General features: G+C 46.8%; 1 protein-coding gene and 1 long non-coding RNA gene across 2 annotated transcripts in view; one reads left to right on the top strand and one right to left on the bottom strand.

The window, feature by feature from the left end:
* Positions 1-26665, top strand: part of TMEM232 (transmembrane protein 232) — a 684788-nt gene that overhangs the window by 181940 nt on the left and 476183 nt on the right. Inside the window, exons 7-8 of the mRNA XM_085640765.1 lie at positions 12720-12883; positions 20359-20537. Coding sequence (XP_085496891.1) covers positions 12720-12883; positions 20359-20537 — 343 coding nt within the window. The remainder of the gene's footprint in view (positions 1-12719; positions 12884-20358; positions 20538-26665) is intronic.
* LOC146865737 (uncharacterized) overlaps positions 1-26665 on the bottom strand; it is a 127791-nt gene that overhangs the window by 6943 nt on the left and 94183 nt on the right. The window lies entirely within an intron of this gene.

Genomic DNA, 26665 nt, shown 5'->3' with positions numbered 1-26665 from the left:
GTCTGGAAGGTAAATACGACAGGTGGGGAGAGAGTAGTGCTGATGGTGGGAGGAAGAGAGGAGAGGTTTGAGTGGTAACGGTTAGTAGAGGAACTAGTAGCCAATGAACATGAATATGAGGGGGGAGAACAAAGCCAGGCAAAATAGAGAATGGGTTGGCTGAGGGCATCCGCTCTGCTATAAGCAGAACTGTGACAGTAGGGGTCATGAAGAAGCCCGGGAAACGCAAATACTACCTGAATAAAGGGCTACACAAAAGCAAGTGCAACTCAGAGGGGGAGAGCAGAGGGAAGGGATAGTTTAGGTTACCTTGCATGAAGACAAGATTGTAACTGTAAGATACGTGATGCACACACTTTTAGTGGAGAGGCTTGAGAGGCAGCAGAGAGTGGGGAATCTGGTAGGCAGAACACACTGGGGTGATCGGATAGATACAAGGAGATGTGGCAGATTGAGAGGAAGTGCAGACAGACTGGGCAAAGTACAGAGAATAGGGGAGAACAGAGAGTCTGGCAGAGAGCTGACAGCCTGGTGCAAAGCAGATGTATTGGGGTAGAGCAGTCAAAGTGGTAGACAGTGAGGGGAGACTGGAGGGAGAGCGGGCAAGCTGTAGCCACAAATGACACTTGAGGAAAGTGAAAAATCTGGGGGTGATAGAAGACAGAAAGGAGCCATTTGGAAAGAGCCGAAAGACTGGCTCGGAAGAGCGATGTGAGAGCAGATTGATGAGGAGAGAGAGGGTAGGGCATGGCTAGCAGGTAAAATGGGTAGACAAGACAGAACACACACAGGCTAGATAGATGAGGGAGGCAGGGCAGGCTAGGGGAGAGGACTGAGACTAGGGGAGAGGTGACAGACTGGGGGAGAGCATTGAGACTGGGGGAGAGCATATAAATGCTGAAGACAGGACAGAAACTGGATGAGGAAGTGTGCAAGCTGAAGAGGGCATGCTTGGATGACAGCAGAGCGATGGGGTTAAAACAAACAGACTAGTGGAGAACTGATAACCCTGGGGAGTGGAGGCAAACTGGGGTAGGCAGGCAAGCTCATAGACTTCAGATCCAGAAAGAGAACAGGCAAGGCAGGGATTGTGGGCAGACCTCTGGGAGAATGGGCAGATTGGGCTAAGAATACAGTGACCAGACCCAGGGGTGAGGAGAAGAAGAAGCAAACTAGGGGGAAAGCAAGCAGACTGTGAGTAATCTGACTGGCTAAAAGGAAACTGGGCAGACTGGGAGGAAGTGGGCATGCTGACAGCAATTAGAGCATACACGAGAAAAAATAGGCAGTCACTCAGGGAAGCAGGTAGGCATGAATAAAACAGCTTTTATAAATCACACAGCTGCTCCAAAGAGTGTCCCAGGGTTGTCAGGCACCTCCACAGTTAGCAGCTAGGAAACACTTAGTTGCAGTATAGCCAGGTTTTTAGTTGCTCACTGAAAGAGGGCAATTCTGTCATGACTCAAAGAGCCAGGGGGAGTTTGTTCCAAGCTTGTGTACCCATGAACACAAAGATCTACCTCCAGTTGTCTTCCAGGGGATCCTCATCAATGGTCATAAGCACTGAATATTCCCGCCCATGTGCGGGGACCGCGGAAATAATAAAAATTATATATGAAAAACACATATATATACAGCTCTGTATATGTATAAACATATATTATTTTTTCCAAGCCAATGCAGCCCCCATAGTAGACTAGACAATGTAGATATAAATATCCAATAACACACCATAGTTGAGTCAGTTGTTCTTTCCGGCTCCTTCTGTCAGGACCCTGGAATTCAGCTCTCATCATTTTTGACTTTCTAGTCAAGAATTGCTAGTTTTCTAGTGAATTTTTTGCTTCATCTTTATTATCACCTGTTGGTGAAGCATTTTCCTGATTTACTGACAGATTTCAGAACTTTTTTCTGTCAGAAAATGCCTTCCTTGTTCATGCTCTGTCCATCCTGTGGCAAAAAGAAGGCTTCTTCGGATACTCATGATGTGTGTATCATCTGTCTACCGGACACACACTCTCCTGCTTCCTGTCGACATTGTAAGGGCCTTCCAAAGAGGACTTTGAAAGAAAGGGAGAGGATTAGGCTTTATGGCCTTTCTGAAATGCGGACGACGTCGAAGCAGTTGATCCCTGTGTGTTCTCCATCGGCGTCGGGCTCGGCGTCGAAGACTCCAGCGGCGGGATCGTCGTTGAGAGGTGAGGAGACCAGGGAGAGTCACGCTTCCAAGAGAAAATCAACGTCGATGCAAGATCCGGCGGCGAAACGCATTCGTTCGTTGTCGAAAACTTCGCAGTCGAGGAAACATCGATCGGCGTCGAAGGAGAAACATCATCGTTCGACGTCGAAGTCAACATCTAGACGTAAGTCGACGTCAAAGGAAAGGTGCAGACGGTCGACATCGCTGTACACGGGCGATCATCGACGTCGAGACTTGAATTGCCGTTGAGAGAGAGGCGATCGTCGTCGAAGACATTGCCGACGTCGAGACGAACATCGTCGTTGGAGCATGAATCGACATCGAGGCGGACGCCTCCGTCGGTATCGACGTCGAGGCAGGCGCCTCCGTCGTCAAAGGTGTCCATGACGTCGGCGAAGATACAGACGCCGAGTCGAAGTTCCCCATTGGGTACTAGGCCGCCGTCCAGGATAAGCCCTCCGTCGACGACAAGGCTCTCGACGTCGAGGCATGACGCATTGCCGGTTATCCACTCGGCATCGAAGTCCAGATCTCCGGCGATAGGCCTATCGCCGTTGAGACAGTCCTCCGCTGTGGGGTATCAGGAGACGTCAAAACTTCAATCGACGTCCAGGTCAGCGTCGAGACGCAAGTCTTCGCATAGAGTGAAATATACACCGGATGTAACATCGGAGCATGGTTCAGCCTCTGGGTCTCCGCCTATTTCCATTTCACCATCGGCCTCAGCAGGATCTCCTCTGTCTCCTTCAAGAGAAGTGATAAATTCATCTCCAGCTCCTATTTCACCAGTAGAGCATCCTTGTCCAACATGTCCTCAATTGAGAGCGTCACCGACACCACTAAGGCAGGAAGAGGGTCATCCTCCGGGACAAAGCCCCACCAGAGTGCTGCCTCAGTCCATACCACCACGTATGCCTTCCATGGCACATGCAGTAAGCATTTTCTTAACCAGATTGAGGAATCTGGCCCAGCCTAGGAGACCAGCAGGTTCCCACTCTCGGGAAGGAGAGTATGAACGGCGCTCACGTTCGCCCAGGAGAAGATCAAGGTCCACCTCTCGCAGAAGAGAGTCGGTGCGATCTGAGAGAAGATGGTGTAGGTCTCCTACATCCTCTTCTTCAAGTTGTTCTTCCAAGAGATTACTCTCCCACACTTTCAGATACGCCTCCATCTCGAGTTTCTCCAGTGGATGACATCAGCACTTTTCAAGATGTTTTGTGCAGGGGAGCGGCAAAGTTGAACATTCCAATGCCTGTTCAAGAGACAACTTCCTCAGTCATCTTTGAGACCCTTCATGAAAGAACGGCGTCTCGTCCACTGTTGCCTCTGGTCCCTGGGTTGCTTAAACCAGTGATGGACGTCTTCCTCACGCCAGCTACCATCAAGTCAACTCCGGCGCGAATACTTAAGAAATATCGTCCCGCTCTGGAGGATCCTCTGTTTCTCAAGGCGGACCTTCCACCTGACTCTGTGATCACTGCGGCCGCCAGGAAAACCCACTCAGTGGCTTTGTCATCCACAGTGCCGCCGGACAAGGAAAGCAAGACGCAAGACTCTTGGGGAAGAAGAGTATGCGGATCGGCTGCCTCCAGTTTGAAAGTTGCCAGTGCCTCAGCGCTCTTGGGGCGCTACGATAGATCACTTTGGGATTCTCTTCAAAAATTCATAGAGAAACTTCCTCAGGAGGATAGAAAGGACTTTGAGGAGATCTTACAGGAGGGCAGTCTGGTCTCTAATCAAGTCATAAGTGCGGCAGCAGATGGAGCAACGCTGGCAGCTCACTCCTACGCCCATGGTATTTCAGCCCGAAGATCTTCTTGGCTAAGATTAACGGCTCTTAAACCTGAGGCACAAGCCAGAATTATCAATCTGCCTTTTTCTGGGAGTTCGCTTTTTGGTTCACATACCGATGACGAGATGGCTCGTATAAAGTCAGAACTCGAGACCATGAAAGCCGTGGGGCTAGAGAAAATGAAGGAGTTCTGTCGTCGTAGGGGAACTGACAGGCGTACCTTCCAGCAGAGGGTTCAAACCCCTCACTGGCAGAAGAACCAAGACCAGCAAGGGCAGAAAAAACAACAATTCCAGTCCCGCAGATCAACTAGAGGACGAGGAAACAACTGCCAGTCCAACAGCGGAAACAAGGCTCAAGGCAAGCAATGAGCAATCGCTTCCTCCAATACCGTCCACCGCTCTGGTGGGAGGAAGTATTTCGCGACATCTTCGAGAGTGGCAAAACATCACCAGAGACAAGTGGGTTCTAACTATACTGCGACATGGTTACTCTCTTCGTTTCCGGAGCCCTCCTCCATCGATTCACCCAGTGCATTCGTCTCATCAACTCAAGATGCTAAGAGAAGAGGTGGCAACCCTTCTACTCAAATCGGCCATAGAAAGGGTTCCGAGAGCGCAGAGAGGGAGAGGAGTCTACTCCAGATATTTTCTAATTCAGAAAAGAAGTACAAAAACAGAGTTCAGACCCATCTTGGATTTACGAACACTCAACAAACATATCAAAAGGGAGAAGTTTCGCATGCTTGCACTTCACCAAATATATCCACATCTCCGTCGCGGCGATTGGATGTGTTCGCTGGACCTGCAAGACCCGTATTTTCATATACCCATCTGCCAGCGGCATCGGAAATTCCTGAGATTCGTGGTAGGAACCTCCCACTACCAGTTCAAGGTTCTACCATTTGGCCTGAAATCAGCACCTCGAGTGTTCACAAAGAGCATGGCGGTGGTATCTGCTGCCCTGAGGCGCGCAGGAGTCTTCGTCTATCCCTATCTAGACGACTGGTTACTAAAAGGTACATCGCCTCAGAGTGTAAGCTCACAGCTGACACGCTGCCTGAATCCGTGTCACCGATTGGGGCTCTGGGTGAATTACAAGAAATTCACCTTCACACCAACGCAAAGGATACACTACCTGGGAGCAATTATAGATTCCGAACTAGGAAAAATGTTTCCTTCGGAGGAGAGACAGTTATCCCTCGCTCAAAAAGGCAGGCATTTTATAGCCAACAGTCTGTCTACAGCGCAACAGATATCATCCCTGCTAGCGGCCATGGCATCTTGCATATTCCTAGTGCCCAACGCCAGGTTGCGGATGAGTCCTCTCCAACAGGATCTAGAGGACAAATGGGACCAAAAGACTTCCCTGTGGGAGGACAAAGTGTGTCTTTCGACAACGGCCAGACAGTCGATCAAGTGGTGGTTGAAGCCGATCAATCTACAGGTGGGAATTCCTTTCCATCAGGAATCTCCATCGCAAACATTGATCACCGACACATCGCTACAAGGTTGGGGCGCGCATCTGGGGACTCTTCAGACTCAGGGGCTTTGGTCCAGCAGCGAGCAACTATATCACATCAACATGCTAGAGCTCAGGGCAGTCCATCTCGCCCATAAGGCGTTCCTGCCCTCAATCAGGACGAGTTCCATTTTAGTACAAACGGACAACACCACCACGATGTACTACCTGAACAAGCAGGGAGGTACTCGTTCCAGGACACTCTCGCTAGAGGCTCAATCCCTGTTGCACTGGATCCTGGCAAGGAACATTTCCATAACGGAGGTGCACCTGCCAGGAGAGCTCAACGTTCAAGCGGACTCACTCAGTCGGCACTTTCAAGATCCAGAGGACTGGGTCCTCAACGACGAGGTGCTAGAGGACATTTTCAAGGAATGGGACCGTCCACAAATAGACCTCTTCGCGGACGAAAGCAACACAAAATGCCGAGGCTTCGCCTCAAGATACCATCGACCAGGGTCTCTGGGGAATGCCCTTTTGATCGACTGGTCAATGACATTTGTGTACGCCTTTCCTCCTCTTCCGCTAATCCCAAAAGTGGTGACCAAGCTGCAACACTCGGCCACCAAGATGATCCTAATAGCACCGGACTGGCCGAGGCAGTGGTGGTACCCAGATCTCCTTCACCTATCGATCCGCCCGCACAAGCGTCTGCCGTGCAGGCCGGACTTACTAACCAAGATGCAGGGGAGGATTTACCATCCCAACCTTCCCTCACTGAGCTTAACAGCATGGCTCCTGAAGTCCTCCAGTATGGCCATTTAAACCTTCCCCAGGAATGCATGACCATACTGAAGGAAGCTAGGAGGCCTTCCACAAGACACTCATATTTCTGTAAGTGGAAGATATTTTATGTATGGTGTATTCAAAATCAATATAACCCTACGAAATGTCAAGAGAAAGTGATTTTACCTTATCTACTTCACTTAGCCAGAGTTGGATTGAAATTTTCCTCCATCAAAGTGCACCTGGCGGCCATTACGGCCTATAGGCGCTCTCCATCTCAGCATTCATTCTTTAAACTTCAAGTGGTAAAAGATTTTTTGCAGGGACTCAAAAAGGTTTACCCCACACTAAGGCCCCCCTCGCCTCCTTGGGAGCGGAACCTGGTTCTTTCAAAACTTATGAGTCCACCTTTCGAGCCCATACATAAGGCTACATTACAGCACCTTACGTGGAAAGCAGCCTTCCTGGTAGCTATCACCTCAGCACGTAAGGTGATTGAAATACAGGCCCTCTGCTCAAAAGAACCCTACACGATTTTTCACCTTAATAGAGTGGTGATGAGGACTCATCCTTCTTTTTTACCGAAGGTGGTGTCTGATTTTCAAGTAAATCAGACTATCTCGCTACCGACTTTCTTTCCCAACCCATCCTCGCCAGCTGAGAGGGCGTTGCATTCTTTGGATATTAAGCGAGTACTCAAATTCTACCTAGATAGAACTAAGGCTGTCAGAAAGTCTGACCAATTGTTTGTAAACTATGGTGCTGTCCGTACAGGTTTTGCAGCATCTAAACGTTCTATTGCCAGATGGATTGTGTCAAGCATTAAGTTGGCTTACCAACTAGCTCAGAAACCGTTGTGGCCTCTACCTAAGGCACATTCCACAAGAGGTGAAGCGGCTACTGCTGCGTTTCTCAATAATGTCCCATTCTCCGAGATCTGTAAAGCAGCTACTTGGAGATCTGTCCATACATTCACGAGACATTATTGTCTGAACTCGGACACCAGAGCAGACACTCAAGTAGGACAAGCCTCCTTGAGGAATCTGTTCAACAACTGATTATTTCAGTTGTTATCTTCAATGTATAGTGCAGTTCTCATTTGCCTGCAGGTGGAAGGTGGGCTTGCTATTCTATTCAGTGCTTATGACTATTGATAAGGATCCCCTGGAAGAGAAGGATAAGTTACTTACCTGTAATCCTAGTTCTCTTCCAGGGGTATCCTCATCAAAGTCATAAGCAACCCACCTGCCTCCCCAGGCAAATGAGAGGACTGTATTATTAAATATGGAAGAAGTATATCTTTGTGTTTAGGACTACGGGTCCCGCAAAGAACAACTGACCCAACTGTCACCCCTGAGGCATGATGGGATATTAGAATCAGAGCTGCCTTAACCCCTTCAGCGCGGCGCGGATTACCGCGCTGTGCTGAAGGTTCCGTGCGCGGGCGGGGCCATGACGGAGCTGTTCCGTCATGCGCACAATGCAACCGACGCGCATGACGGAACCGCTCCGTCACTCGCATCGAAGGGGTTAAAGGCACGGTGCCAGTTTTTACCTGTACAAGGCTTTTCAGTCTCTATGGTATTGTATTGCAATGCAGCCTGCAAGCTAACAATGTTTTGTGGATCTGTGTTTGGCACAGTGTTTTCTTTTCTTTCTCATGAGTTTTACCTCATTAAAAAAAAAACAAAAAAAGAGATTTAGGTGTATTATTATACCTATGGTGTGTTATTGGATATTTATATCTACATTGTCTAGCCTACTATGGAGGCTGCATTGGCTTGGAAAAAATAATATATGTTTATATATATACAGAGCTGTATATATATATGTGTTTTTCATATATAATTTTTATTATTTCCGGGGTCCCCGTACATGGGCGGGAATATTCAGTGCTTATGACTTTGATGAGGATACCCCTGGAAGAGAACTAGGATTACAGGTAAGTAACTTATCCTTCTGACCCTGCGGACCTTGTGAATGATAGCCAGATGGCTAGAGGAAGACCAAAGTGTCCTGGAAGGGGTGAGGTGCGACATCCTACGCCTAATGTAGCTCGCACCATTACCATGTTGGGCCTTATGTACCAAAACCAGTGTCTTGAATGTAATCGTCTTTTTCACTGGGTAGCAATCAGGCTGAGGGTAAAGTGGGTCAACTTGAGGAAGAATCAACAAACCCGAGTGAAGCTTGAAGACATATGGGAAATCAAGCAGTTTGAGGGGAAAATGGGCAAACTGGTTGAATACAGGTAGACTACTGAGGACCAGAGGAAAACAGGGAAGCAAAATAGGGGGACGTGGGTGCAGACAAGAAAAAGCAGGCAGGCAGGTAGAAGGGAAATCAGGCAGACTTGTGGTGACTGGAAATACTAAGGGGAAGGAAATAGGCTCACGACGAAGTGGTAGACCCAGGGGGATCGGCAGCCTGGGAGTAAAATGAACAATGTGGGGGGGAGAAACAAGGTGAGCAAGCAGTTTGAGGGAAATTAGACAGACCGGGGAGAACAAGCAACCTAGAGAAAAAGAAGACAGACTGGGGGAAAACAGGCAGGAGGAGATCAAAGAGTGCAGGCTGGGGAGAAGTGAACAGGCTCAGAGGAAGTGAAACTGAACAGAATTTGGAAGGAAACTGGCAAGACTGTGGGAAGGCTAAAGGGAAAACACCCTTGGTTGATTATTGACAGACCGGGAGGAAAGTGGGTAGGTAGAATGGAAAGCAAGCACACACAAGGGTAAGTAGTGAAGCTTCTTAGCTAATTGCATGGCCAATGGCCAAATCATGCCACATCGCTGCTATTTTTCCAACATTTGGGTAAGTAGTAATGTTTCAATTTGCATAGCCACCAGCCACATAGTGCATAATCTCTGCTTTTTAACCAGTGACCAGTAAATAATGATGTTTCTTTGCTATTTACCAGGCCATTAGGTACATTATGCATAATTGCAGCTATTTAGCCAGCAGCTTGGTAAATATTGAAGCTCCTTTGCTACGTGCATCACTCTTGACAGTGCATAATCTCTACTATTTACCCAGTTGCTCAATAAATAGTGAAGTTTCTTTCCTGCTTGCATGGCGGCCGGCAGAACAGTACATTATGTCTACTCTTTAGCCAGTGGCTGGTTAAATAGTATAGTTTATGTGCTGTTTGTGCAGCCTCCAGCCAAGCAGTGCCTAATCTCTACTATTTACCCAGTAGCTCACTAAAGAGTGAAGTTGTATTGCTATTTGCACAGTCACACGCCAAATCTTACATATTTTCAATTGGGTAAATATTGAAGTTTTCTTACTATTTGCAAGGCCACAGGCCAAAAAGTGCATCTATCTGCATGTATTATGCCAACCAAGAGAGGCCATGCAGCCTGTGTAAGTTGATGCATGCACCACTTACTTAAGATATAGGTTTACTATATCTAAGGGTCACTGTACTTAAAACCTATAAGTTACTCCTATAGCAGGCCTTTACAATCCTGAGGGCAGGGTGCTTGGTTCTAAGTGAGAGGGTGCCCCTGCATGAGCAGGGCACCCTTGTAGCCTACGGAGTCCATTCTCCCAGGTTGTCAGTCAAGCAGCCATGTACTATTATAGAGGGGCCTTATGCGCGATGACCATCTGGAAAATGGCTGCAACAAACCCTATTGTGTTTGGTGTCAAACATGTTGGAATCATACCCCCACACTGGTAACCGGTGAGGGAGGAGGGAGGTGTGAATCCACCCACCAGGAAGGCCCTTTGTGGGCTCTTGGTGTTTCCGGTACCAGCCTTCTAGCTCCAGACAGCACAAAATGGTTGCTGCCGGCCAGAGATACATTTCTGCCCTCCTGCTGCTGAGCCAAGCTCGAGCAGGGGAAGGTAGGACAATAGGTATCCTGTCACAGGGAGGTGTGACCACCTCCCAGACAGGATTTAGTATATTAGGACTGAGTGGGTGTGCTTGCCAGTGAGTGAAAGTCTGCATGAGGGGCACATTTTGGTGTCCCTGTTTATAGGCCAGTTCATACCAGTCCTGGAAGCCATTGGCTCTCGCTTTGGTGCAAAACAGGACAAAGGACATGGGAGTAACCTGACCCCTGTCCAGACCCTCCCCTGGGAGGGCCCCTTGAATCTTTCCAACCCTCTACCGTGGGTACTTAAGGGCTTACCTGGCTGTAGGACCCTAGATTTATCGTGGACAAGATTCAGAACTGAAACCACTGCACTTTGACCGTCTGGGCACTCTGGACTTTGCTGGACTTCGTTTGGGCTTTGTTTGGGCCTGACTTCATCTTCATCTCAGACTGCTGCATCGCACAGGATCCGTGAAGGGCCTGTGGAGCATCCGAGACACCTGAAGATAATCTCCCTTGGAGTGAAGGAGCCACTCCCCTGCATTTGCAGGCACTGTAACACTACTGACCGGTCTGCTGATCCCGAGCTCCTACGACTCCGAAGGGTTCAGCAACACAGGGGGTGGGTTCCTAGGTCCCTCGAAGCCCGAGCTGCCCTCTCACTCAGTTTGAGGTCAGAATCTCTCATGGGGGCTGCAATACCCAAACCCCTGTGCACCGCATACTTTTGAAAGTGTAAGTAATTGTTGCCCATTCTGCAACAAGTGCATTGGGCTCCGAGTAGCCCCAACCTCTGTCAACTTCTCCTGCAAAGATCTTCACCCACCTCCAACCGAGTGCTCCGAGGCCTGTTGTTTTGTGAAGCTGCTCGAGGTCCTCTCATGACTCCTATGCCTCCGGCCTGAGGGTCCAATTGAGGGTCAACCTTGTTTCCTTCGGTCTCCCCTGATTGCTTGGGGCCTGCCCTGACTCTCCTGTGTGTGGTGAGTCTCCTTGACCTCCTGCGTGGGTTGGCTTTGCCAAGGCTTGTTGGCCCCCCCTGCTGCAAACCAAACCCTCTGCACTCGACATTCTTTGTGGGACAGCTCGTATCCAGATCCTGGTTGTCCTTGATGTTGCCTGGTCGCCGCAGCTACAGAGTCAAGGTCACCGTCAACTATCCTGAAGCACCTGACATCAGTGGGCATTCGTCTATCGAACCCCTAGTCGCTCTCAAGGTACCCAGACTCTGTCCCAAATGCTTTCAGCTATTCCTCGATAAGAACCCATTTTTCGATTCCAATGGACACTTTCTGCCCTTCCAGCAGCGGCACTTTCTCGAAGTCCTCCATTGGATTCGACGGCAGTTTCCCTCACCACTTAACACCTATGCACCCGGCTTCCCTGGAATACGTAACTTGGGTACTTTGGTATCCACGGGTGGGGTGGCTCTCCAACCTTCTGTCTTCCAGAGGGTTTCTTCAAAGCCCACTGGGAAGGGTCCTTAAACTTTAAAATTCCAACTGCGACTTGCACATAGACCTGTACGGAGCATGCAGTTGTGTTCTCACACTGCACACACACTCTGTGGGGTCCCTATCTACTGACCTTGGGTGGGTCCTTGGGGTCCCAGCAATTCTACGTCCACTCGACATTGTCCTGACTCGAATTCTTATACCACTTTCTTAGAATATATATATATATATATATATATGCTGCTACTAAGTGCACTCACAGGAGCTTAAGATCAAAAATGTATTGGAATTTAAACACACAAATATATATTATATATATTTTTTACAAAGTTTTATATAGCGCAAACTTGACCCGCAGGTATCGGGTATCAGATCGCTTTACGCGAGCACCAGTTGCGTTACATGAGGACACATTCATTTTTGTTAGGCACGGGGAGATTAAAGTGATTTGCCCAGAATCACAGGATGTTCAGCGTCATTGCCGAGACTGGAACCCGGATCCCCAGATTCGAGGTCGACCGCTGTAGGTTTGTTCCCCCCTGGGCCCACTGTGTGTTAGTGCTATTTACTGTTATTTCTTTGCTGAAGTATTGTGTGCTTTGTGTCTATCTCCGTGCAGGAGATACTGTAACGTACTAGATGGTGTTATATGATAAATACATATTTTTATAAATACTTTGTGTGGTTCTCTTTGGTTCTCTTTCATTTAATCTGTACTATCAGATTGCATTCAGGTAAAACAAGCTGCTTTACACACCTTCAAGACTAAGCCTGCAGGCTGCTCTCCACAGCTACCACTTGGATAGCTTTCTAAGGTTGTCTGAGACCTCTTAAATCACCATAACGGATGTCTATACTGGTGCAAGGTGCCCACTTTAGTTAGTGGACATCATATACCAGGCCAGCTTCTCACACTCTTTCATCCTGTGGCCAAATAAACAGTAGAGAAAATGCAATCTACTCAGCAGGCGGCTTTATTACCGCCGCCATAATGTTTCCTTATTTGAAGTCAAGGTGTCCAAATTTTATGCAGGCACAGTTTAGTGTTCTTCTGTAATCCACCACTAGATGTCACTATAAGCATTCTTCTTTGTATATAAACTTGGAATCTCTACTCTGGGCATCCACAGAATGGAAAGTCGTACTTCTATAAATAACGACGAATACTTTTTGAAATATGCGTGTCTCTTTTATTGTAGCAATTCCAGCATGTAAAGAAACGTATCAGCCATACCCCAATGTCCTTTCAGCTTTACATCTGATGCTCAAAGCGGGAGAAATTGTGTGTGGTTCTTCGGTGACGAGGAAAACACGTGGGGCAAACAAGGAATTCACAGTAAAAGAGTGGAACTCTCTTGGCAAGGTAGGTAAGGATTTTTAGTAGGTCGAACATTAAACCAACTATTGAAGCTGGAATGATAACGCCAATAAAGGAAATGTCATTAAAATGATCCTTTTCATCCAAAAACAGAAATTTGTGATATGCACAATGCATGATTAATTACCATAACAATGAATTAGCAAGTAACTATTATCTAAATTATATTTACCCAAACCTCGACATGTGTTATATTTTGATTTTGGAAATGTATTTGGCACCACTTGGATGCCTAGCACAAGTGTCGTAAAAGACACACAATTGATGGACGGAATGCAGAACAAATCAAAACATTCACCCCCAGTCAAGAGATCTGGGTTAAATCCATCATTCTTTTGCTCACCATGCCACCCCAGTTTAGACCTGGCTATATGCAAATCAGTCTGGACCTTGTGCCTCATGGGAACAGTCCAGCCCGAACTGCCAAACCAGGTTCTCCCTGGACCGGAAACAAGCATCCTAGGACCGGTTTTGAGGTTTCACCCCTCTTCAGCCAGGATAGCTTGATTCCAGTGGCACAGTGAGCCCAGGACTCTCGTCTGAGCATACCTGGCGCACTTAGAGCGAGAAAGCAAAAGACACACAATTGATGAACGGAATGCAGAACAAATCAAAACATTCACCCCAGTCAAGAGATCTGGGTTAAACCCATCATTCTTTTGCTCACCATGCCACCCCAGTTTAGACCTGGCTATATGCAAATCAGTCTTGACCCTGTGCCTCATGGGAACAGTCCAGCCCGAACTGCCAAGTCAGGTCCTCCCTGGATCGGAAATAAGCATCCTAGGACCGGTTTCGGGGTTTCACCCCTCTTCAGCCAGGATAGCTTGATTCCAGTGGCACAGTGAGCCCAGGACTCACGTCTGAGCATACCTGTCGTGGCACAAAACGATGCCCCTGCATAATGTGGCGTGAGGCAGCTGGGCCCTGAGACTCCCATATTTCCCCACTTTGGACTGAATGCAGTAGGGTAACCGTGGCCCCGGTACAAGTAAGGGAGATGGCCCCTTTGGCTTCTGTTGGGGTAGTAAAACACAACACACCAATCAGCGGGGTACAGTGGGACTCTCAGGGGTCTGGTCACAATGCTACTGCACCTGCTGCATCAGTGATACGGTGGCTGAATGGGGCCCTGCACTGTAGGGTCCTGCCTTCCTTCCGCCTCTGTTTATCCGCCCACATGAGCAAGCCTACATGGCGATCCTGAATGAACGAGCCGAGCCAAGATGGTGGAGTCGAAGGCAGAAGCGCTGTAGTTTATTCAAAGGACTCACGTATGGGACTTGTAATTTATCCTTTCGATGTTTTAATTTTGTTTACTTTCTCTCGAGCAGTTGATAAAAAATGGTGCCTACAGTTACTTAGCTCTAGCCTTGAGTTTTTCAGATGCATAGCTGCCAAGGTTTCCGATTGCTTATGTGTGAAATTTTCATAATTTCAGCGTAGTTATGAGTGACATTCAACCACTATGAGTGACACTTTCTCAGGATTAAAATCAAGCAATGATGACGAGGGAAACGTATAAATATCAGAAATTACATCCATTTGAGCAACGAGAAACTCTTAAAACTGCTGCAAAGCACCAGAAATGGAATGGTGCTGTGGGACCCGACTGTACCAAATAGGATGTGAGAGACCCCAGCGCAGATGATCTCAGCTGCCCGCTAATAAGTTATGATGGTTACTCAGCCACGATAGCTGACTCACAGAGCGGCAACGTTTTCAGACTACATATGTGTTTCAGTGTACTCACGAGTGACATTAAACAACCAAGTATGTGATGTGACACTTAGTGTGGCTCTTTCCCTCATGTAAACCCAAGCAATGAGGCCCATGGAAACAGATAAATATCAGAAATGATACCCTTTGAGCAATGAGAAGCTCTAAAACATGTTGAGACTGCTGCAAAAAACCCGAAATGTAAAGACACTAATGTACTGCCCCTTTCAAGAATGATAGCATTGCAAAACAATTGTGGCCCCTGCTATTAGACAAAAAGTCTTTGAAGGCATTACAAATACACAAGTCGGTATTACCCTGCAAAGCCATGATTCAGCTCTGTTTCTCTTTGTGACACACACTCGGACATCTGCAGTGATAGCATTTAACCTTTGAGGCTTCATAACGTTAGTGTGCGTTTCCCATTGATTATTATACGTGCATTTATCTTTCATTATAATAATCAAGCAGCGTTAGTTGTAACGCAGTTAGCTGAATGTGAAAGACCATCTTTTTCAGACATGTCTTTCCTCTGCCCCCACGCTCTGATATTGACTTTGTTGTACTAAGGCAGGGGTCTCCAACGAGTAGCTCGGGAGCTACTAGTAGCTCGCCAGCACCCTCAAAGTAGCTCTGAGGTGACGACAAGCCAAGCCAATCTCAGAGAGTCAAAGCATATAAGGTGTGCTCCGTCGGACAGGACTGTGGGACCCCCGCATCATGCATGTGACTACACAGCTGTTTTTAAACCAGGTCAAGCAGCACTGAGGGGTCAGGCATGGCTTGTCTGCCCTGGCAGTGGCGGGCACAGCAAAGATAAACAAAGCTGTCGCCCGCGGCTTCAGTGACTGCTTGAGGCCCCCAATACACCATTCAAACTACCCTGCTGTGTGTTGAACTCTTATATCACCCTGACGTAATGCGCTGCGAGTGCAGAGACATTTATAGGCCGGCTCAGCTTGCTTGAAGTAAGCCCCGGCCTGAGTGGTGCCGTAAGTGTTAAACTAGCGCTGGATAATCAACCACTCGCTAAAACAACAGAGACGCTACTGGCTCATATCACACAGTAAGCTCGCCCCTGTTTGTATTTTATTTATGAAAAACGGCGAGTACAGACCTCACTTGTGGCCAATAGTTACCTTGAAGCACTGTGTCTGCAGTAAGACAGACACACACAGCAGCGGAGGAGACGGAGTGGCAGGCTGTAAGCGTGCCTTCCCCGGACACCCGCTGTGGTCTTGAGTGCATGCGATCATGAGAGAGCAGATCACCAGGCCCCCTCAACTCCTCTTAATTATAATTTCCCAATAATTGCGGCACTTGGTTAAAGCTGGAAGCGCCCCTCCGCGGAGAGTCTTGGACGTGAATCAGAGCAGGTAGGCTCTGGGGGGACTCCAGAACTCACAATGCACCTGTCTCATCCCTTAACCTCTTCAGTGCCCATGACGAGATAGTCTCGCCATGGAGCACGGTTGCGCTGTGCCCATGACGAGACTATCTCGTCATGAACCCCACCCACTAGTGCAATGCCCGGCACAGGAGGGGGAAAGGGCGTGGCACTGAAGGGGTTAAGAGCCGCCCAGCTGCAGTAGCTGGCTGGGCAGCACTGCCTGAAACAGCTGTCCTTCGTTCAGCCCTCGGATCCCTCCCTGTTAAAATTAAAGGCAGCTCTGATGGTCGCTGCCACCCTGCTTCACCCATCGCAGATTGCAAATGCGTGATTAATGAATTTTAATGCGGTGATGTGGATCACCACATTAAAATGTGTTAGTGTCACGTCTGATGCATGATACTTGGCAGGGCTGCAGATGGTTGTAAATGGTGAGTTGCGGTAAACCTGTTAACTGAGCTACCAGGTGTTTTTCAACTTTTCACCGTCAAGGGATGGAGTCATGATACTAGTGAACCATGACCGGTATCCAGGATATGACAGAGCCCCCTTCCTTTAATGGTATTAGGGACGCAGCCCTTTCTCCCTTTCTGCCACATTTAGCAGCCATGTTCATGTTGGCAGAGTGTGAAATGGTTGTTATCAATCTCCGTGCAAGGCCCAAACAGAAACTATGGTTGTGTGTGTATGTGTCTGAAGTCAACGTTAAAAAATAAGTAATGGTTCTGGCTCAAACCTGAAAAACTGTCTGTTTTGAAGCTATGATTACCAGCGCACAACTCACATGCCACAACCTGCTCCACCCAACATGTTGTTGTTCCCTCTTTTCTTTGTTCACAAAACACTAATACAGTACCAATTTGATTCAGTGTTTGGAAGGAATGCCCTAAACATGTCCCTTCCAAATGGGCATTTGGTGGCAAACCCAAGCTGTGATTTGGTAATGTGTTACCGATTTGCAACTCGAGTTTCATCCATAATAAAAAACTTTTTGCGGTCACAAACGCGAAAACACAAAAGGGGTCAAACATCTGGCACTATGTTCCTTAATTATAAGGACACATTTACAAAGTTCCACACAAAAACCATTTTAGTTGTAGGTAAAAGTAATAGATATAAATTCCATTCAAACAAGCATTTAAAATATAGTCAAATTTTAAAAATCTAAAAAAGTTGCAAGTCACTTTTGTGGGAACACTCTGGCAACAGATACTGTATGTGAACATATATTTGAGTTTCACCACACCCTAAAAACAAACAAATATCAAATTAGATGCAAAGTATCCCGTAAGGACTACTCTTACAGAATCAAAAAATGTTAGTTCGAAGAGATACCTCTACTTGCCACAAGGTGTACATTTATGTAATCTTTTTTAGTGGCTTGGTTGTAAATTGAGCTGTACATTTAACAATTGTGTACATTTATCCATTCAGACACAGTGCTGACTCGATTGACATTTCTCCCAAAATGGAGCATACATATCTAATACATAAGTATTCTCTGCCTGAACAAATTGTGATGTGTTTCAGGGATGTAGGGCCTGACTGACAAACTGCACTTTGTGGTAAGTTTTGTAGCACTACAGTAGACAAAACTTACTACACAGTGCATTTGTAGTAAGTACATATCTCCATTATTTTCTATGGGTGGGTGTTGCAGTACCAGTTGCTGGCAATGTGTGGTGCTGGACTTACTACAAAAGTGTAAGTTACTACAAAAGTACAATTTGTGAATTTCAGAAATTAGTAAACTTACTCAAAGTGTAAGCTACCTTTATAAATCAGGTCCTCTGTTTGTAGAGTGCTCAAGGGGTGGCTTTTGCTAAGTGTTTTACCCTTACACCAATGTCTAGTATATTCTAGTACACCAATTCGACAAAGCCTTATTCTTAAGTCTGTTCTACTATACAGCTTTAGACAGAGAGTGAAACTAACACAAAGTAATTAAAAATATAACTTTGTTAAAGATAAATCGATTGTAGGTTTACTTAATATATTGCTGTCTGATTGAAAGCTAACTTTTAGCACATTGTCTTTGTTTACAGCTTACATATACATATTAGGTACATTTGAGTCATGCCCATGTTGTTCTAAACTGTCTTTTGTAATTGAGTCCTCCTGAAAAGGCTTCTAGTTCTATTCAAATGATTATACTAAGAACTCCATGATTTAATGGCTGCCAAAATCAAACTGCATAGTCCCAGCCGAATATAAAATGTAAGGATGTGTTCCCTTTAAGCACAGCTAGAACAAAAACTGATTCATTGGGTTCTTCTTCATTTTCAGTCCCTGCAGCATGCTTGTGGAGTCCATGGTTATGTCCCTACATGCTGAGCCTTCTCTGTAATGATTTAGAAAGCAGATAACGTTTTTCTTGTTTCCCAAATGACTTTATGGGTTTTAGAAATAGTCTGTGAGCATATGTGTGTGTGTCAGTGTCGCCAAGACACCTCTGTGTGTGTGTGTACTGTATAAATAACTATAACATAACATAATAGTTCAGTGTCACATACTCCTCAGCTCTTCTCTCAGATTATGAATTTGTTTCACAGCATAACCTCATAATCTCAGCTTCACTGTGATATTGAGTCAGCAGAGTAGCTGTTCACGGTGCAACCGCTGGACTTTATCTAGACCTCTGACCCCCTAGGTCAGTGTTACATTCAACCTACTTATGCACCCACACCCCCCTCACCTTTGGGTTTCATCACAAAGCCTCATCACAGAATATAGGATTATTGCCATGGAAGCTCCCAGAACACCTCAGGTGTCTGAGTCACAGACAATTCCATGAGCCTCTCAACTGTATTCATGTTAGCATTATGCATACATCTGTACTGGGAACTCTGTGCATGTGCACCTCAGTCATGTTAACTGAGAATGTGTAGGCTTCTGGCTACTTCTACATGCGTAAAATAATTCCAGGATTTGGGTAATAGTTGTGAATTAGGCCTTCTGTTGGGCATCTTTTAACCTTCTTGCTTTCACCCTCTGGGTGAGGCAGTTTGCCTTTAATACTTCATAAGTTGCTGGACCTACATTCAAAATCATTTTATCCTCCATTTTAGTTTCTACTGGGCAGGACCGGACTGCCTACCGGGCGTTTTGGCATGCTGCCGAGCTGGGGGCTGATTTCGTTGATGGGGACCTGCGTGTGATGAACGAAATTCGTTTTGCTTTGTTTATTTCGAAGCCTGAGTGCCTAAGTAAAAAAAGCTTTTGGGAACAAGGGAGTATGCATCCTTTGTGTACCTCGAGTTTGCCGCTAGAAGTCTACCATCAAATAAAAACAAGCATTTTCAATGCCAATAGGTCTGGCTTCAAAGGAATGTAGTATTGCAATGTGTAGCATTATAAGTAAATAGCATGGCAATGAATATCTGTTTGTGTGGAAGCAAAGCACTCTAGAATAATATTGGTGTAGGTTTAAAGGTCAGGTGACAGTTGTACTGTCAAGCCAGACCTAAAAATCCATTTAGGATTGGTCTCCTCCCATCTATGCTCGTACCAGAATAAAATAAATACAGTAAAGGATCCTAGTTATTTAAGACACTTTTATAGCATTACAATGTCATGTTTATGCCCCTAAAAGTTCAAGATCAGCCAGCAGGATAGATACAAATTATCACAGCGCATAAAGAGCAAGCACTTTTTTGTGGATGCACGCAACTTCTGCCCAATCAAAACATGTGCTCCTGGCTCCCAACATGTGGGCAGAGCCAAAGCCCCTCTCTAGTGATGCTCACTTAATTGTCTGGCGACAGTTGTACTATCAAGCCAGACCATATAAACATTTCTACCAACTGGATCTTCTGTTTCTTTCCTCAGGGATGAATGGACAACAAAGAGTTTCAAGAACTCTACAGCATCTGTGTCAGTTGACACTAACTTGTGTGCTTGTGATCTGCTTTGACTATATATCTGTACAGACTATTTTTCTTGTGGTGCCTGTGTGTTCAAGTGTAGGTTGTTGCAAGAGTGACTCATCTACGCTGCGCACTAAATACATATATGCCTTTTCTTAGGAGCCATATGCTCTTAGGGAGTGCATTGTGTGATCTGGCATTAATATAAGAGCATCATTATTATTTGAGTTACCTCCCACCTTTGTACCAGGAAGAAAAGTAAGAAAACATACTAGTCTACCCTGTATCATTTGAGTGTGAGGCGTGTGTTTGATCAGTCAAAGAATTAATTAGTATCAATTCATTGATGAATTACAGACTGTGTGTGTTTGCGCGTGTGCGTCTACGTGCACATATGTGCTCCAATCCCCACACAATTATCCTTTGCTGTATATTCCATGAAAGGGATTTTCCATTCATGCATCTCTTAAATTTTTTTCTTTTAGACTGAGCCGAGCCCCATTCGTTCATCAAGATATAAAGATAAAGGCACAGAATCTGGCATGAGTCGGGTCCTTTGGCACAGCCTGCTGGCTTGGTTTTGTGTTCGCAGCAACAATCCACACCTGCCCGATGTTCTAAGTCATCTTCCTGAATTCCAAGAGGAGCTTTTCAATGAAAACTGGTAAGAATGAGCCCGTGGTGGGAAGGTGAAACATGAGGTGAAAAGAACATTCACACATGAATTCTATTTACCTTGTAGGCTTGGTCTTTTTTTATTATTTATTTATTTAGAGATTTGAAGTGCTGATGGTACTGCCTTGGATCCCTTTGTCTGCAGTGACAGGGTATGGGGAAGGCAGTCAACTGCACAGACATGTTAGAAAAGGGAGGGATGGTTCTTCCAGGTGTCCACCTGTGTTAGATGATGCCAGAGCCTTGTGCAGAGACTTTTCACTTCTGGAAAAATGATCGGGTGCCAGCCATGTTACATTGTCTCACTTGAGTTTATAGTGAGATGTATCATTGTGGTGTCTATGGCCAGGAAAATAAGGATGTTTTATAGAAGTATCCGGGAGAAAGTGGTCTCACAAATAAGGCTATCTCTGTAATTAGTTAAAATTCCTTGCCGGTTGGTCATTAAATTCCACCAATGGATGGATCCATCCAATGGTCCAGCTTTCAAAGTATTTGTGTAGCTCACTGTAACTTGGGTGCACAAATACTTTAATTTGCAAGTGCAAATCCTCTATCCCAATTGACGTAATGGGAATTTACACTCGTAATTTCATTTTCTCATACACCGAACCCCTTCTCTCTTTTGGGTTTCCCTTTGTGCGCCAGTCAGCTCACGGTGGGTTGGATGGTGTTTCAGAGTGGAGTCAATTGTTTTGAAGAACCATAAAGGTTCATGTTTGTCAGTATTTTCAAACCTCTTCTGAGGCAGTTACCCAGCCTGAAACAGTCAAAACCTTCTCTTTGTTAAAGTGGGACAATGAAGAGAGAATACCTCCAATGGTTGGTGAAGGTTTACCTGGTGTGGTTTCTACATGGGGAAATTATTTTGTCTGTGGCATGGACGTGTTAGACACCCCGTTCTACATAGAGGCCTAAGTATGAGTATGCCTGCTTCTCTTCTATAAACATTTGTTTAAATCATGCACTTTCTGTGACATGTTGTCCTAAGAGTCAATCCTCTTTGGGCTTGAATTCATTTCATAAGAAGAGCTCTGTGGAAATCTTGGACCATGCCCCGGGTTGCATTCAGGCTCTGTTTGTGTTGCTGATGCTTGACTCACTAATTTGGCCCAGGGAACCAGGCAGATAGGATATGTTGGCCTATAGTCCTGCTAGGTCACAGTGCAATACCTGTATCCCTAACCTGACAGAGTGACAAATGAATTATGCAACCTCACAACCTTGACTCCCGAAAGAAATAGTGATAATAGACCTAGAACTCTATCGCTCAGTCGCTTACGCATGCCAAAAGAGATACACAAGAAATACACAACTTGCAGTTTCAATATTTATTGAAGCATTGTGATTCTTGAGTAAAATACTTGCACTGCAGTCATTATTAGAAGGAAACAAAATAATGGGATTAAGATTATGAGAATGGTGAAAAAGATGAACAATTCAACCATTTTGCTGATTACACAAAACGATATGCTGGCATACAATTACTGTAATATAGTGAACTCCTACATAGCGCATTCTACCCTATTGTGTCTAAGGTGAGTGGATCTGCCAAATCCCTTTTGGTTGGTCCAACTCCCCATTATCTGTGGGTAAGTGTCAGCAAGCTGCTCGTCTTGGTGTAGAGTTGGACAGCATCCCTCGAATGAGGTAACAGGAATCAGCTGAGCAGGGTTTCCGACATGGACCGACCTGCCAGCGAAATGCTCCTCTGAATAAACAAAGGCTTGATGTCATATATGCAATAACATCCTCCTTGTTACCATGCTGAAGCCCCAGTCAGGGCGCTATTGTTTATTCTATTGTGATAGCTCTGTCGCCGAGCAGCTGAAAACAAATACCAACATCTTGCGTGCTGAACTTAGCTCTTGTACAGAATATTCAAGGTGTTCTGATACAGTGCCTATGAAGTGGTATTGTAAGCAAAACTAGTTCGAGGAATGTTATCCTGTGTGTGCACATAAAAGAATGCGTGTCAAATGTCACCATGTTTAGGGGAAAAGGCAACTTAAGAAAGTGAGCATATAAAAATGGCATTTCTTAACCGTGCCTCATACCTCCATGTGACAATAGTACCACTTACACACATATTAAGATGCCTTTATATTATACAATTCATGAGATATCAAGCATACAATGAATGTCTCTCATTTTTGGTTAAGGCCTCTGAAGGAAACTCGAGTCAATAAACGACGAGCACCACAGTCTGACAAAAGACTGGGCACCCTTGTGTTGCAAGCATCTCCTGTATGATTTTGTCATGCCAATTGACCTATGTTAGGAGGGTATCCATCCTGCAGCCAGCTCACGATTGTTGGTCCAGGGCATTATTAATTTTGTCTTCTAATTTATTTTCCCATTAGAAGGGCCTATAATTCCCAGGAAGTAGAGTGCTCAGAGTTGGTTGAAAATAACAGTAGTGATGTGGGGCCAGTTGGTAGTTGTGGTTCAGTCACTGCTGTAGGTCACATATACAAAGGATGTTTTCTATAGTATATATGTGGAGAAGGAAGGTGAAGAGAGGAAGTAGAAAACTAAAATGTGCATTTAGTTATTAGTACATGTCTGAGAAATATTTGAAGCCAATGTTTTGCTCTGTTTGGCACCTTTTAAGCTGTAATAATAGGCTGAGTGAGGGCTTACTTCTGCCAAACTAGTCATTGTAGCCCTCCAGTGTTCCGCAGTTAAGTCAGCATAGTATATGTTTATAAAGATACAGAACGTCTAAGGGTAACAGAAACAATTAGATTTTTCCCTATACCCATCCCATTTTCTCCAGAGTGATTTATGAGCTTCTCTTTTAATACATTCAGTGATTGCAGTGGTGCTTGGATCTAACGTTTCCCACTTGTTCATCTTCTGTCACATGGAAGAACTGCACTGAAATGAGATGCCCTCGCCTCTTCCTGGTCTCTCAGGCTATTTATTCTGTGTTTCTGAAACCTGTTCTTTTAGTTTGGGCCTGTGTAATGCATCTGTGCAGGCAGTGAGTTTCAGCCCAGGACTATACTATTGAATAATTTATAAAATTTATTATTACTTATAACACGATTGCCACACACTGTGGTGTTGTGGGCCATAGGGTCACATGCTAATTGAATCACGACACAAAGACCAGGGGTGTAGTTGGATACTGGCCCAGGGCACGTGCGCCAGGCCCCTTTCATTTGCAGTGTCACCTGACTGGTGATGCCTGTGATGGGTGGGTGTTGGTGTAAGTGTTGTACAGGGTGAAACACTAGAGCTTGTCCAGCCGGACACTACATCCCACCCAAACTTTAATGAAAAGAAACAAACAAAAGTCCAACCTGTAAGAAAACAAATAAACAATACACAGCACTAAATGAGTCTCTTCAGACCGTCAGCCAGGCAGCACTGGAGCTTTGGACCGCATGGTCAGGATGCTTTAGTCCGCCTTGGTGACGTAGTTCAGACCGGCCTGGTGACATGGTGTTGCAGTCTATTTTCAAAGTTCTAATATTGGTGCATCTGGAGCGGTGGTGGTACAGCTATTGGGGATGATCTTGGTGTATGAGGCCGTACCTTGGAGGCGACGTGCTTGATGGTCTTTCCAGCTCCTGCAGGCAGAGCAACTTCAGACTTGCCTCTCTTGCCTGGTCTCCTGTCTCACTGGAGCATCCTGGAGGGCCTTCCTGCCTGGCTGCCATGGGACCGTGTGGACTGTGCGGGCTTCGTGTAGGCCTTGCAAAGGAGTCGCTGAGGAACTGCCAACAGGACTACAGCCAAGTCGCTCATGTAGCCGCAGAGGTTGGTGTTGGAGTCTAGATGTTCTCGCCGTCAGGACTCAGGTTCTGTGCCTTCCTCTGATGGTCTTTGGGTGAAACGTCTTCGACTATGACCTCCATGCTTACCGTACCTGTCATGGAGCTGCTGCCGAAGCAACTCTCCTATTCGGATTACCCTCTCACAGGAACTCCGTCGAGTCCTTTGCCCCTGGATTGCCACGTGACGGCGTGGGCTGTGCGGCCTTTCGTAGGTCGCGCTGAGGGGTCACTGCAGAACTCCCAACAGGACCAATGCCAAGCCTTGTGTAACCCCAAGGGTGGATATTCCAATGGCCGGGTATGCTCTACTTTGGCAGGCTTCAGGTTGATGGGGGCACACAGAACGTTCCTGGGTGGCTAGCCTCGTTGAACTCCGATTGTTTGGAGTGTTGGGACCCACTCTGATGGTGGGATGCTCCTTTGACGTCCATGGTGATGATGCACCTAGATGATGATGACAAACACAGTGATTTTCCTTCAGTTGGGCAACAGGTGGCAATCTCTTGCCTTGGGCGACCTTGTGGAGTGAGGAGGGCTAGAGGGACTTCGTGGCCACTTGCAGTTGTCTTCAAGCAGGTGCACTTGCTAGGCGTGGTGCTATCGATACCAAGCAGCTGGTGACAGGTGAGAGGACGGTCGAACTGAGAAGCGTGGGGCCTGGACTCAGATCGCACTTGCTTGCGGCTCACGGTTGGTCTTCCTGCGAAGCTGTCTCCAGTGATGTCTCTGCACCCTGGTGGCTGGCTTGAGCTGATGAATACCTTCCCCAGTGCTGACACGAGTCCTCTGTCCTGTCGCTCTTCTCCGTTCCACCTTGCGCGCCTATGGTGGTAGTCTGCCCTGTGGCTTTGTGCCACTGTTCTTTCTTTCTTCACAGAGTGGTGTCCTGCCACTCTCTTTTTCTCCTTCTGATCAGGTCCTCACTTGGATGTGGCATCCTGCCATGTGTCTCATGTTTGCGCCACATGGACATCTCGCTGGTCGCGTCCAGTTCTTGGGACGGTCTTCACATTTCTGCGGACCTGTCGCAGGTCTGTCCAGTCGGTAGGACTTGCTTCTTCCTCTTGAGGACCTTTCACGGGCACCATCCCCTGCTCAGGGATTTCGCGGTGCTCCTCTTCTCTTCACTCAAGGGTGTCGTGCTTACGCCTCGAGGCTGCGCCGTCGTGGCACTTGATCCTGCCTCCGTTTAGGCATGCTGGGTAGCGTTGGTCACTTCGAGTGACGTGCTCCATGCTTGCGATGCAAATGTGACTTCCAGCCATGTGTTGCCTGTCGTCGTAGCAAATGTTGCGGTGGCAGCTTGCCACGTGGAGCTTGCGGCTCTCCTCTTGCCCATCTTGGGCCTCTGGCAAATCCGTCTTGAGGCAGTATGAAGGAGGACACACTGCTGTTTTCCTCATAGATTCTTTTCTTTGGAGAGGTCTCTCTCTCCCGGGCTCCTGCCCGTGCTGTCGAGCTCACTGGTGCGGTCTTCTGCGTACCTTTGACTTTGCCTGCTCCGTCCACTTTGTGGGCGCCCTCTTCCAGCACTTGGCGTGCCCGCTCTTCTCTCTTTTGTGCCGCCCACTGGCTCTGTTCCCCGCTGGCTCTGTCGCTGGAAGGTCACTGGGGGTATTGTGCGTGATGTGCACAGTGGTCCTTGTGGCTTACTAGCTGCGTTGCGGGACTTGCTGTCTTTAGCTGTGCTGCCTGGGTGTAGCTAGGATCCTGGCATCATTTGCGGTTGGGGCTGTGAGCTTCTTGTGGCTCTCTGAACGATTTCTGGTCCTTCTCCCCTTCGAGCAAACAGACTGACAACAGGGGATGGGTGGCACTCTGTTGGCCAGTCTCTGGCTGCAGGCAGTGGAACCTGCGGGCGTTAACCGTCTCTGCTGAACTGCTAGTGCTTCCTGGGGGATGGGTCAACATTACGGGCTATGTTGCTCCTTTCCTTCTTGAGTGTTTCCTGGTGTGTGGAGTTACTGTGGAAGGTAGAGGGCTTTTCTCCTGCCACCTGCTGTAGTGCTAGTGCAGTAGCAGCCTACTTGCCACTCGGGGCTCGTGGTGCATTCAGTCCTTGTCCTAGCTGTTCCTCATGTTCTCAATGCTGAGGGCAATATTGACTCTGTGAAAACAGCGTGGGAGACAAACTGGTGAGTTGTCCTTCCTGCAGTAGCAGCAGGTGGCCACCAGTCCGTATGTGCTTCAGTGAGGCCTCTCTCAGGTTGTCATTGCTTGGTGCCCGGGGTGAGGTCTGATCATCAATCAGTTTGCAGAGCTGCCAGCAGGTGTAGCTGTAAGCCACTCTTTCGCAGTAGCAGCAGTACTGGCCCTGTAGGTTGTGTGTCTC

The sequence above is a fragment of the Triturus cristatus genome, chromosome 2_1 (genome assembly GCF_964204655.1).
Source record: "Triturus cristatus chromosome 2_1, aTriCri1.1, whole genome shotgun sequence".
Taxonomy (NCBI): domain Eukaryota; kingdom Metazoa; phylum Chordata; class Amphibia; order Caudata; family Salamandridae; genus Triturus; species Triturus cristatus.
The sequence above is the reverse complement of the archived record's forward strand: the minus strand, read 5'-3'. Positions and strand labels throughout refer to the sequence as shown.